Source organism: Cotesia glomerata, linkage group LG10 (genome assembly GCF_020080835.1).
Source record: "Cotesia glomerata isolate CgM1 linkage group LG10, MPM_Cglom_v2.3, whole genome shotgun sequence".
NCBI classification, from domain to species: Eukaryota; Metazoa; Arthropoda; class Insecta; order Hymenoptera; family Braconidae; genus Cotesia; species Cotesia glomerata.
In genome coordinates this window covers 9,696,595-9,710,490 of record NC_058167.1, presented here as the reverse complement: position 1 = coordinate 9,710,490, position 13,896 = coordinate 9,696,595, and the positions used below count along the sequence as shown (strand labels likewise).

Here is a 13,896-nt window from a genome sequence, read left to right as displayed (position 1 = left end):
TCGACTTTTTTAAAATCTTAAATTTAAATTTCAGTTACTTAAATTTATTTATTGAGTCAATAGATTTTCTTTTTTTTAACTAAATTGAAAAAAACTTTTTTTATACTTAAAATATTTCTAAATAAATTAGTTTATCAAAAATTAAAAATCTCTTTTATCAGTCAATTTTATTTTTATCATCAATTAAAAAATACTAGCAACCTTGCAGTCACTACGTGACTGCCGTGGTTTGTGAACTATAAATAAATAAAATTTTGATTTATTAAATAATAGCTTTTGTTAAATTGCACTGTACTTTCTTAATTATTGACATTTTTAAAGATATAAGCTCATTCCGATGTTACACTCATCAAGAGCTTTCATTTGAGTACCCACATGCATTTTCATATATTTTTTATATATACATATACATAATATATTTAAATATATGAAAAATTGATGTGGGTACTCAAATAAAAGGTTTTGATGAAAGTAACATCGGGATGAGCTTATATTTTTAAAAATGTCAATAGTTTATAAGATATTTGTTAAAATTCCCTGTACTTTCTTAACTATTAACATTTTTAAAAATATAAGCTCATCCCGATGTTACACTCATCAAGAGCTTTCATTTGAATACCCATATGCATTTTGATATATTTTTCATATATACATATATATATATATATATATATATATATATATATATATATATATATATATATATATATATAATATTTATTAGGGTGCTTTTTTTTTTCAACTATTTTTAACTTCCCGCTAAGAAAATTGAAAATTTTCAAAAATCGAAAAGTTATTGGTTTTACCCCGTTTTTCGAAAATCGAGTTTCATCAGATCTCGACGTTTTGAGGTCCTAGGAAGCTTCCCTGACTATTCCCGCGAGGGTCTCACTATGTCTGTGTGTGTGTGTGTGTGTGTGTGTGTGTGTGTGTGTGTGTGTGTGTGTGTGTGTGTGTGTGTGTGTGTGTGTGTGAGTGTGTGTAAACCTCTCATAACTTTTGAACGGCTTGACCGATTTGATCGCGGTTGGTGCCATTCGAAAGGGTTCGACTGAACTTAGATTTTGAATACAAGTTGGACCGATTCGGACTGATAGATTTTGAAAAATCTTGAAAAAACTGCGAAAAAAAATTTTTTTAAATGTTGTTTTTTTTTAATACCTTTCAAAAGGCTTGACCGATCAATTCCAAAAACTAATCAGCTCTTAACATCAAAAAACCACGTCGATTGTCATCAAGCCGGTCAAAAACGGTTGATTTGTTCGTGAGTTATCGTTGACGAATGAAATTGAAAAAAAGTGTTTTTTTCGAATTACACCGAAATTTCCAATCTGATCAATTTCTATTCGAAAATATATTATAGAATTTGAAAAACTGCGTAGAATGCCGCCAAGCGCGTGAAAATCGGTACATTCAAAAATCGATTCATTCAAAAGTTATTGCGGTTTGAAAATTCAAAAAAAAGTGTTTTATTAAACGTCTATCAGACTTTTGAGCTCGGAGAGCTCAAAACTACACGAAAATTATATCTTTGAGCTCGAAGATCTCAAAAACGTAATAAGTGCAATTTTGAGCGCTTAATTACAAAAGTAGCGGGAAGTTGCAGGGATGGCCTTCAGGGTCAATCGTTTTACTAATTTTTTTTTTTTCAGTTTCATCGTGAAATTTTGTTGCAAGTACCCAAAAAAAATACCCTGAAAGTTTGGGCCCTTAATATTAATATTAAGACCTCGATCCAGGCGTTTAAAGATTTCCCCTTAAAAAAACCACAGAAATTTTGATTTTTTTATGTTTAAATTTCTATAGCTCAGTGGCATTTCACAGCATTGCTTCGACCGTGGACGGTTTTTTTTCAGAATTGAATGCTCTACAAAAGTGTCCATAGCGGCCAAAGCGTAACTCGAACCGGCGAGGTAGTACAGGCCTCTAAACTTGATTTTTCTATGAAATTCGCGTTTTTTCCCATTTATCTCGTGAATGACAAGAGCTACAGAAAAAATGTGAATGACAAACTTGAAGAGCATTCAATTTCCTACAAAAAAGTTCCTGAGCACCAAGTCGCTAAAATCAAAATTTTCAGAGATATTTAATGATATTTTTTATAATTTGACGCAATTTTCGATAAACATTTGAAATTACTAAAAATTCATCATTAAATATCTCTGAAAATTTTGATTTTAGCGACTTGGTGCTCAGGAACTTTTTTGTAGGAAATTGAATGCTCTTCAAGTTTGTCATTCACATTTTTTCTGTAGCTCTTGTCATTCACGAGATAAATGGGAAAAAACGCGAATTTCATAGAAAAATCAAGTTTAGAGGCCTGTACTACCTCGCCGGTTCGAGTTACGCTTTGGCCGCTATGGACACTTTTGTAGAGCATTCAATTCTGAAAAAAAACCGTCCACGGTCGAAGCAATGCTGTGAAATGCCACTGAGCTATAGAAATTTAAACATAAAAAAATCAAAATTTCTGTGGTTTTTTTAAGGGGAAATCTTTAAACGCCTGGATCGAGGTCTTAATATTAATATTAAGGGCCCAAACTTTCAGGGTATTTTTTTTCGGTACTTGCAACAAAATTGCACGATGGAACTGAAAAAAAAAAGCACCCTAATATATATAAATATATAAAAAATTGATGTGGGTACTCAAATGAAAGGTCTCGATGAGTGTAACATCGGAATGAACGTATATCTTTAAAAATGTTAATAGTTCACAAGATACAAGGTCATTTTTTCATCATGTATCTAGAGATAAAAAATTTTCGAATGCAGCCTAATTACTTATCATAATAAATTGACTATCGGTAAGAATAGCACGAAACCTTGAAAAGGCACAAATTCAACTCAAGACCTTAGCAATGACACGAAATTTCTCTAAAAAACCGATTTTATCTTATGACTATCTTAGCCACAAAATTTTTCTTATTCTCTTAATAACATAGATAATTTTCTTTTAAAAACCAGATAATTAAAAAACTATCAATTTTTGCAACATTTAAGTCAAACAAGATAATACTATCAAGCCTCAGTAAAATAATTACTTCAATCTTATCAACTGCAATAAAAAACATTTTTTTTTTTTATAAAACATCTATTCTATATATACAAAAACTTACAAAAATCATTAAAAAAATAATCTTTACAATCTATACAAAAAAAAATTACAACTCAGTAGTAGCGACTCCCCAATACTGCTGCATCCTTGAAGCGTCTTGTTCCAAAGAATCGAGCCCCCTCTCTTGAATAACCGCGAAGTCGTACTCCAAATTGTATGGCATCAATCTCTGCAAGCTTCCAAAATAGGCCGCATTGGGTCCGCCGTTCAAGAACCTCCTACCACTCCCGAACCTAATCATAGCCGGTCTAGAAACGGGCGGATTAAACGACCTGGCGCTTCCAAACCTTTTGGACAAAAACGGCAAATTCGCAAGCTGTGGAGTAGACCTGGACTGGCCTCTCCTCAAAGGGAGCCTAGTAAGAGTATCAAGTTCCTTGTCGAACAGCATATGAGTGTTCTGTTCCAGCATATACTCCCAGCAGCGGAACTGTTCCTCGCTCAAAGCCGCAGTGTTCAGGTTGTCCTTTTTCGCGGATTCGTTTCTGCTTTTCGCAGCTCTTGCGGCGGTACTTCCGACCCAGGCTCTTCCAGAATTCTGCCTGGACTTGAAAGTACTATCAGTTGTCTGATCCGACTGCCCGCTAGGGGAGCTCCGGTCGTCCCTGAACGGCGGACTTGCATTTTCGCTTCTTGTGTTCTTGAAATACCTTCCGGAACCTTGCCTTGATTGGTTGCCAGCTGATCTATTGACAATGTTCTTCAGAACTCCGTTTAAATAAAAACTTTCATTGGCGTTCCCGTGGCAGCAACACGGCGCTGGAGACTTGTGTGGAACCGGCGGAACGCAGCACGGGCATGCGCACCCACTCTCTGGCAAATTTCCGTTCCTAGTTTTGGTAACAGCGTGTCTCAGTTCGCGCATTAATTGATCCAAATCTCCGGACCCGGGAGTCAGTCTGATGACAATTATGCTTAAATTATCTTCCGCTCCGTAAGCTTGCGCCAAATCTTGGAGCCTCTTGGCAGCCAGAACAGGACTCGCCTCCGCTCGAACTTCGCGAACTGCCTCCTGCATAGTCAGAACTTCCCACAATTTGCGATTCGCGATCAAAACGAACTCGTCGTCGTCTTCTAGAATTACTTCGTCGGAAACCGGGTCTGGAACTACCATCGGGAACATCGCGGCGTTTCCCAATTGATTGGTCGGAGGCGGCTTCCGGGCTGGGGCAAGAACAAACGGCCCGGAAGCGCGGCACAGCACTGCCTTTGTTTCTCCAGAAGATGCTACTTTTAAACAGTACTTCCGGGCGCTTCTAGGGTACCCTCCGGGGGCTGGAAGCTTTGTTATGTGCAGCAAAGTCGCGTCTACTCCGTATTTTTGACCTTTTTCTTTTAGTTCACGGTGCGCTGATAGTAGGGTGTACTTTAGGTAGTCTTTTGAGGTCTCGCGGATTGTTCTTTCTTCGAGCAGCACCCGCGGGATCATTTCTTGGAGAGTACTCGGCGCTTCTTGATTCACACCGCCGTCGAATATTCCAAAGAGGCCTTCTGTGTTGCAAAATGAGGGCATTCGAACTTGCGAGATGTATAATCTGGAAAATTTTTTTGGGTTAGTTTGGGAAAATAAATTTGGTGGGTTGAAAGAAATTAAAAAAAAAAAATGAGCGATTTTGTAATGTTAATTTGTTTTAGTTGAAGAAATGAAAATTTTTTTTACAGTAGTTTTTTTTTTTGAAAAAGTTTTCTAAATTTGAAAAGAATAATTTGGATAAAAATTCGTGTTGTTTATTTAAAATTGTTTTTTTTTCTACATTAAAAAAAGAAAGATATTGAGAAAAAAATTTTTTCAGCTAATAAATAAAACTAGCAACTTTGCAGTCACTATGTGACTGCCGTGACTTGTGAACTATAAATAAATAAAATTTTGCTTTATTATATAATGACTTTTGTTAAATTGCACTGTACTTTTTTAACTATTGACATTTTTAAAGATATAAGCTCATCCCGATGTTACACTCATCGAGAGCTTTTATTTGAGTACTCACATGCATTTTGATATATTTTTCATATATACATATATATAACATACATAAATATATGAAGAAATGATGTGGGTACTTAAATGAAAGGTCTTGATGAGTGTAACATCGGGATGAGCATATATTTTTAAAAATGTCATTAGTTTACAAGATATTTGTTCAAATGCCCTATACTTTTTTTTTAACTATTTACATTTTTAAAGATATAAGCTCATCCCGTAGTTACACGTATTAAGAGCTTTCATCTGAATACCTACATGCATTTTGATATATATATATATATATATATAACATATATAAATATATGAAAAAATGATGTGGGTACTTAAATGAAATGTCTTGATGAGTGTAACATCGGGATGAGCTAATATTTTTAAAAATATCAATAGTTTACAAGATATTTGTTAAATTGCCCTGTCTTTTCTTAACTAGCGACATTTTTAAAGATATAAGCTCATCCAGACGATACACTCATTAATAGCTTTCATTCGAGTACCCACATGCATTTTGATATATTTTTCATATATACATATATATAATATATATAAATATATGAAAAATTGATGTGGGTACTCAAATGAAAGGTCTTGATGAGTGTAACATCGGGATGAGCATATATTTTAAAATATTTTAAAAAATGTCAGTAGTTTACAACATATTTGTTCAAATGCCCTATACTTTTTTAACTATTTACATTTTTACACGCTTTATTTAAAGATATAAGCTCATCCCGATGTTACACTTATTAAGAGCTTTCATCTGAGTACCTACATGCATTTTGATATATATATATATATATATATATATATATATATATATATATATATATATATATATATATAAATATATAAAATATATGAAAAATTGATGTGGGTACTCAAATGAAAGGTCTTGATGAGTGTAACATCGGGATGAGCTTATATCTTTAAAAATGTCAATAGTTCACGAGATACTTCATTTTTTAGTTATGTATCTATAGATGAATCCTCTATAGAGATAAAGCATTTTCGAATGCAGCTTTAATACGCATCATAATAAATTGACTATCGGTAAGAATGACATAATAATACCTTGAAAAGACACAAATTCAAGTCAAGACCTTTGCAATGACACTAAATTTCTCTAAAAAAATCCATTTTATCATATAAGTAAACTCGCCACAAAATTTTGCTTATTCTCTTAATAATATATATTTAAAAAAATAAATTTCTTGTCATAAAAATGCCCATTTTTTTTTCAAAAGAAATTTTTTTTTATTTTTGACTTACTTTTCGCGAGTCCCAGCAGTTTCGGAGAATCCAAGTCTCCATGGCTGCTCGGGGCCTTTTTCCGAGCTGACAATTTCCTGCTGAGAAGGATGCGACGGCAAACTGGCTCTGTTTTGCCCGGAAACGTCAATCAGCGAAACAGGACGCTGAGACCGGTAAACTTGGAACTGCCGAGGGTCGACGTGTAACCGGGAATTGCAAGAGATGTCGAGGAACTGCAGTTGGGGCGGCACAAGTGTCGCCAAATTCACGCGATCCAATTGATTGTGCGCCAAATCTAGGACCTAGGATCAGTTTCAAAAGTTGTTATTTAATTTTGTTGAGATAGACTAAATGCAATAGTAGATTTTAGCTTACCATTAGTGAGGTTGTTTTGTTGAATGTAGGGCAGGTCAAAAGTCTGTTCGAGTGAACTCTCAGGACTCTCAGATGCTGGAGATTAGCAACGTTGTCTGGGAGGTACTGCAGACGGTTGCCGGATAAGACTAATTCTTCTAAATCGGGCCATGATGCGATACAACTGTTGGGCAGTTTTGTTTTTAGAATTTTATGTTAAGATTTTTTTTTGACATTCTATTGAATTTTTCATTCATTTTAGTCAATTTTTTTTTTTTTTTTTTTTATAATAACATTTAGTATTTTTTAAATTAAATTTGTGAAATTCACAAACAGAATGTTATTCGGTAAATTGAAAATTGATAAAACATTCCAATATAAATATAAAAATAAAATTGTAAATAAACGTTTAATCAGATAAAAAGCTTTAGAGAATGTTATTTTTGTTTACTATTTATAATAGATAAATTTCACGGATTTTATTGGGTAAATTGAATTAAATAAATTGTAGCTTGAAATTGTTAGTAAAAATATCGATGAGTAAAAAAACAAACAAAAATAAATAAAATAATTTTCAATGTGTTTAACATTATTAAAAATAAATTTTTGGATAAAATTGTAGCAAATATTTTTTTAAGTAAAATTATTAAAAAAATATTTCGATAGAAAATCTGTTTAAAATATAATTTGCCGTATCAATTTAAACGATATGTTCATCCGATTCCATCAGTTTTCCCTAAGTATTTCCCGATATCGGATTCGCTTAATATTTAAAAAGTTTACCCCAAAAGTTTCGATGCAAATTAACCGTATTTACCTTTCGGGAAGTGTATCCAGAACATTATATGCCAGATGCAAAACATGAAGAGACGTCAGCTTGGCAAGTGCATCCAGTGATGCGTCTGTGAGACAGTTTCCCGTCAAATATAGCTTCTCGAGAGCATGAACAGATCGATTCTTCGATGTGTCTTCGCTGTAGATTAGCTCGGTCAGCCGGTTGTTTGAAAGATTCAGAACTTTTAATCTAAATAAAAAAAAAAAAAAAAAAAAATTTATAATAAACTAAAAAAAGCAAAGGATTGATAAAAAAATTTTTTTATGGTTTATATTACCCACAAATTAATATGAAATTTTTAAGTTGTAATTGACAAAGTTTTTACTCAAAAAAAAAACTGATTTGATTAATCTAAAATTTAAAGTTTTAAAATATAGTAAAGAGTAATATTAATAATAACATGAAATAATTAAGTAACTAGCAGTCGGCTGCCCAATTTTAAAATACGGTAACTGCAAAATTTTTATACCTAATTTTTTTTAACATTTTTTCTTAAAAATATTTATAATCAAGTATTTTCTATTCATAAATTAAATTTTTTATCAATTTGGCAAGCAAACTTTTATTTAATAAGAAAAATTTAAAAAAATTTCTAAATGTTAGTTACTGTAGTTTGAAATTGGGCAGCCGTGGTGCTAGAACCAGAGCTTTAAATATTTAATAAGATTCAGATTAATATAATATATAACACTGTGATGAAAAATTGTAAAAAGCAGTTCTTATTGTTGTACAATGTTTAATAAATCTATTTATATTGATTTTATTAAAGAAAAAAATTTTTCAATTAAATTAAATTTATTTTAGTCAATAAAAATTATTTAATTTGAAATTTTTTTTTTATTAAAGTCAAAAAAAATTTTTTAGTTCAAAAGTTTTTCTCCCGTGTAAAAAAAATTGTCCAAAAAATATTCAAAGCTTTTAACATCAAAATTTGATACAATTGTGAACATTTTTTGAACACCTAATAAAAAATCGAGAAGCTTTAAGACATGCAGAGTCTGCACGGAAAAAGAAAACTCAAAAAAATTTCATTATAAATAGTAATAAGTGTCCCATAAATTTTTTTAAAAACTAAAAAAATTACAGTTCTAAATTCAAACTTTAAATGTTAATTTTCAGAGCTTTCAACGTAAATATTACATTTTACAATGTAATTCTTATAAAATTTGTAATAATTACATTCTGAAACTGTAATTTTTCCAGTTTTTATCACGGAGCGCTACGTTATACATTATATAAGGTAAAAGACCTAGTTATTGACACTGGCCTAGTTGTTTGACACCTGCAATTTTATTCTAATTAAAAAAATTAAATGTTCTCAAAAAACTAATTTTCTTAAAATTTATATTTCAAAAATTATATTTATCAATTTATTAGAATTGATTTGATTTTTTTTAATTAAAATAAAATTACAAGTGTCAATAACTGGGTCTTTTACCTTAAGGGGTTATACGCAGTTGCAAAGCTAAAAAAACAACATTTTTTTATGAATTTTTTCTAGACACAGTTTTTAATTATCAATTACAAGTGATGGTTATTTAAATAGAACCTACTTTCAAGAATACAATAGCGCGACAATCATGTAAAAATATAAATGTGCACCGCTCCTGTAGAAGATGTTCTGAACGACCTCTAAAAAAAAGGCGCTTGGCGGTGATCTCCATTTCGGTGGTTTGGATTATCTGAAATCAAAAATATGGTGAATTCTTTTACAGGATAGATTAATGCAGGTATTGGACGAAGGAATAAGAAAAATTTTGATTTTTGACAAAATGGCGTCTATTTGTAAAAAATTTTTCGTTTTTGTTGAAAAACAATTTTCCAAATTGTTAAAAAAAAAATAGTAATAATTTTTTTGAATCTTATTCCTTCGTCCAATACCCGCATTAATCTATCCGGTAAAAGAATTCACCATATTTTTTGATTTCAGATAATCCAAACCACCGAAATGGAGATCACCGCCAAGCGCCTTTTTTTTAGAGGTCGTTCAGAACATCTTCTACAGGAGCGGTGCACATTTATATTTTTACATGATTGATGCGCTATTGTATTCTTGAAAGTAGGCTCTATTTAAATAACCATCACTTGTAATTGATAATTAAAAACTGTGTCTAGAAAAAATTCATAAAAAAATGTTGTTTTTTTAGCTTTGCAACTGCGTATAACCCCTTAATGTAATTTTTCTATTTTTATTTTTTCCGTGTGGATTGATTGGAAAATTTCAAAACATTTTTTGAACACGTTTGAGACATTTATTGAACATTCTTTGAACACTTTTAAGATATTTTTTTAATAATTTTGAGACATTTTTAAAAAAATGTCAAAAAAAAAATTCTCAAAATTTATCAACCAATCCAAACTCAGCATATTTAAAAACATTCTTAATTTTTTATGAGGTGTTCAAAAAATGTTTACAATTGTTTCACGTTTTGATGTTACAAGCTGTGAAGATTTTTTTTTTACACGGACTATTTGTTTATTTAAATAAAATAAAAAATTTTTCTTTTTTGAGTCAAGTTAATTTTTTTTTTCATCGCAAAAAATTTTTTTTTATAAAAAAAATTGCGGAAGTTATTTCAATGAAAAAAGCTTTTAGTTGATAAAGTATATTGAAGACAAAAAATTTATATATAATAATAATAATTTAGTTCTGATATGATGTGGATATTTAGGTTAATTATGATTTATTATTTGCGGGAACAAAAGTACTAACCTTTCCGTGTTTTGAAAGAAAGTTGTTGGCAATGCTGTCAACGCATTGCCTTGGAGCGTGAGATGAACAATATTGAGAGGTTTTCTCGGGGGTGGAAGAGCTTGGAGTCTATTGTGCGGGAGATGAAGCACCTCCAGTCTCGAGGGCTGAGATAGCAGTCTGTCAGGTAGGGCAGTGAGATCATTGTGTGACGCAAACAGTGCTCGAAGTACAGGTAAGTCTGATATCCACTCGGGTAATGCATCCAGACAATTGCTGCGATCACAATTTTAAATTTAAATAACTTCCCGCTAATTCATCCTCTGCTTCGCATTATGCTATTCTGACGTGCTCGAGGAATGAATAGAAAGTACAAGTAATTATAAACAATGTACTTACTATGAGACATCCAGATGCTCCAAATTTGTCGGGGTCGGCTCTATCGTCAGCTTTTTCAGTCCTGTAAAAAGAGTGGGAAACTCTTTGTACACAGAAAAAAGATTTCTTGACTGAAGAATAAAATTCTTGGCTCAAGTAAATTTTCAGGTGCCCGAAGGAAGACCGAAGTTGTCTTGGCCGAAGCAAAAATTTTTCTTGAAATTCTATTCTTGGTGGAAGTAATTTTTCTTAATTCAAATTATTATAAATACTTGATACAATAAATTTTTATATTGGATCAAGATTTTCAGATACTTTAGGGAAGCAGCGCCACCTACTTCAGTTGAGAAAAAAATTTTCTCACCTTGAAAAAATTTTTCTCTTGAATATTTGATACCCATTTTAGATTATTTTAGCACGCAATTGTACATATTGAATGAAAGAAAATGGTTCAATATTATTTGATCTTCCCATTTGACATATTTGTCAATAAAAATATTAATGAAAATTTATTATCGAGATATTTAATTTTTTGGAGCAAGAGAAAATTTTCTCAAGACAAGAAAATTTACTTCTGTCAAGAACTTAATTTTTTGGAACAAGAGAAAATTTTCTCAAAACAAGAAAAATTTTCTTGATTCAAATAAATTGTCTTGGATCAAGATACGTATTTCTTGAAGCAAGAGAATTTATTTTGTTGGGATAAGTGAAATTTCTTGTGTCAAAAAATTTTTTCTCGCCCAAGAGAATAATTAGCAAGAAAAATATTTTCTTGGTTCAAGTGAACCATTCTTTCTGTGTAGAAAATCTTATTTTCATTTATGTAAAATCCAAAAGATATGATAAGAAGCTTACTGTTATGTCCTGCGATAAGTGAGACGAGGTTTCGTCCACATACGGTTAATTCTGTTAGAGAATTTCGAGCACATCTAGCGCTTTGTAATTCTTGCAAGGCACTTATGTCTAGCTTTTCAATGCTATTTTCGCTTACGTCCAAGTGAGTCAAGTTCTGTAAAAAAAAAAAAATTTTGTTTAATTAGGAATCATTTTAGGAATTTATTTATTTAAGGTAAAAGCCCCAATAGATGATCACGTACCAGTATATGATCACTCCATGTATCTGTATATCTATATTCACAAATATAGGTATACAAATACATGGAGTGATCATATACTGGTACATGATCATCTATTGGGGCTTTTACCTTATTATATTTTATGAAAAAAAATTTTTTTTTTAAAAAGTCATATTAACATTGTTAAAAAAAATTTTAATAACAATGATAATTCTTTAAGCTAGATAACAATAATAATTTTTACTTAAAAATTTATCATATTATTATTATTGTTATTAATTTTTAAAACTAAATTTTAATAACAATAATTACTTTTATTTTTAATTTTTCATGTTACCATTTTTATTATTATTATTAATATTGTTATTTGTTGTTAATAATATAAATATTACTTTATCAATAGATGAGTATTATTATTATTATCATTCTTGAAATTTTTAATTAAAATTGAAATTTGAGTAAACTTAAAATATAATTAAACTTTAAATTTTTAATTAAAACATTTTAATTTTAATTCTGATAATTAATAATAATTTTGACTTAAAAATTTATCATATAGTTATTATTATTATTATTATTATTATTATTAATTTCATTAAAAAAAAATTTTTTAATAACAATAATTACTTTTATTTTTAATTTTTTATGTTATCATTGTTATTATTGTTAATATTGTTATTTGTTGTTAATAATAGTATAAATATTACTCTATCAACAGATGAGTATTATTATTATTATCATTCTTGAGATTTTTAATTTTTAATTAAAATTGAAATTTGATTAAACTTAAAATATAATTAAACTTGAAATTTTTAATTAAAAAATTTTAATTTTAATTCTGATAATAATAATAATATTAAATTTTTATGCTAAAAGATAATAATAATAATTTTGACTTAAAAATTTTTCATATAGTTATTATTATTATTATTAATTTCATTAAAAAAAAATTTTGAATAACAATAATTACTTTTATTTTTAATTTTTTATAATACTATTGTTATTATTATTAATATTTTTATTTGTTGTTAATAATAATATAAATATTACTTTATCAACAGATGAGCATTATTATTATTCTTGAAATTTTTAATTTTTAATTTAAATTGAAATTCGGTTAAATTTGAAATTTAATTAAACTTGAAATTTTTAATTAAAAAATTTTAGTTTTAATTCTGATAATAATAATAATATTAAATTTTTATGTTAAATGATAATAATAATAATTTTGACTTAAAAATTTATCATATTGTTATTATTATTATTATTATTAATTTCATTAAAAAAAAAATTTTTAATAATAAAAATTACTTTGATTGAAAATTTTTTTTGTTACTTTATTATCATTAATATTGTTACTTGTTATTAATAACAGTATAAATATTACTTTGTCAACACATAAGTACTAAAGATTGTTCATAATACTTACGCCATAATTTCCAAGGATAATGTTTCCCTTGAGTTGGTTGTTCCTCAGATTAACCTTATGTAGGTGGTTTTGGTTGTTTTTCTCGTCCTTAAATTTCGAGAGATCTTTTGTAAGAACATCCTGAAAAGTAACATTTGTTTATTTTACGTAGCGGCAACAGTATACTAGTTTGAGGGGTGGTCTGAGGTTTCGCAGTGCGCAAGTAAAATCAATTGTTTGAAGAAACCGCGCGTTGCGCGCGCATTATTGAGCTGGGAAGAAGTGAGTGTGCGAGAAAGGAGTGTGGTGAAACCTTGAGAGTGGTTCAAAAAAAGGCCGTGAGATGGCTGAAACGACTTTTCTTGTCCCTAAGTAGTCACTTGGCTCAGAAGTGTTATAGACGATTTTTAGGGGAGTTATCGTCACTCTGGTTTCCCTTCAATACACGCTTAAATCTTTCGCCTTTTACTAAAGATTTCCGTGGAGGGGAACAATTGATGAGTCTTTAAGACAATTTTTTGTGTGCCCGGTGAAAACTGGGCCAACAATTAAATTCCAAAATTAATTACTCCCCATAACTAGCCAATTATTGAATTAACTAATTCATGTGTTAAAATATCGAGGATTTTATAACACAACCACATATCTCGATTTTGGAGGATGAAAGGGTTCAATCGAAAATTTAATAATTAATTAAAAAACGCGTTACTGAGAAAAAAAATATTAACCAGATTTTTAGTGAATACGACAATATTTTAAGAAAATTCAATTGATAAATATTTTTTTAGATGAATATTAATTTTTTA

The 13,896-nt window shown here is 29.8% G+C and overlaps 2 protein-coding genes and 1 non-coding gene across 4 annotated transcripts in view; 2 read left to right on the top strand and 1 right to left on the bottom strand.

Moving 5' to 3' along the window:
• LOC123272756 (elongation factor 1-beta') overlaps positions 1 to 13,896 on the top strand; it is a 148,275-nt gene that overhangs the window by 38,906 nt on the left and 95,473 nt on the right. The gene's annotated exons all lie outside the window — the stretch shown is intronic.
• LOC123272749 overlaps positions 3,088 to 13,896 on the bottom strand; it is a 146,754-nt gene continuing 135,945 nt past the window's right edge. For both annotated transcript variants that reach the window (XM_044739738.1, XM_044739737.1), the window contains 8 exons: positions 13,112 to 13,231; positions 11,462 to 11,615; positions 10,628 to 10,688; positions 10,250 to 10,504; positions 7,519 to 7,725; positions 6,723 to 6,885; positions 6,366 to 6,649; positions 3,088 to 4,650 (listed from right to left, as the gene is read on the bottom strand). In XM_044739738.1, the coding sequence (XP_044595673.1) occupies positions 3,162 to 4,650; positions 6,366 to 6,649; positions 6,723 to 6,885; positions 7,519 to 7,725; positions 10,250 to 10,504; positions 10,628 to 10,688; positions 11,462 to 11,615; positions 13,112 to 13,231 (2,733 nt within the window). In that variant the 3' untranslated portion in view covers positions 3,088 to 3,161. The remainder of the gene's footprint in view (positions 4,651 to 6,365; positions 6,650 to 6,722; positions 6,886 to 7,518; positions 7,726 to 10,249; positions 10,505 to 10,627; positions 10,689 to 11,461; positions 11,616 to 13,111; positions 13,232 to 13,896) is intronic.
• Positions 13,513 to 13,633, top strand: LOC123273489. The gene has a single exon (XR_006511322.1). It is a non-coding gene; the product is annotated as a U5 spliceosomal RNA (small nuclear RNA).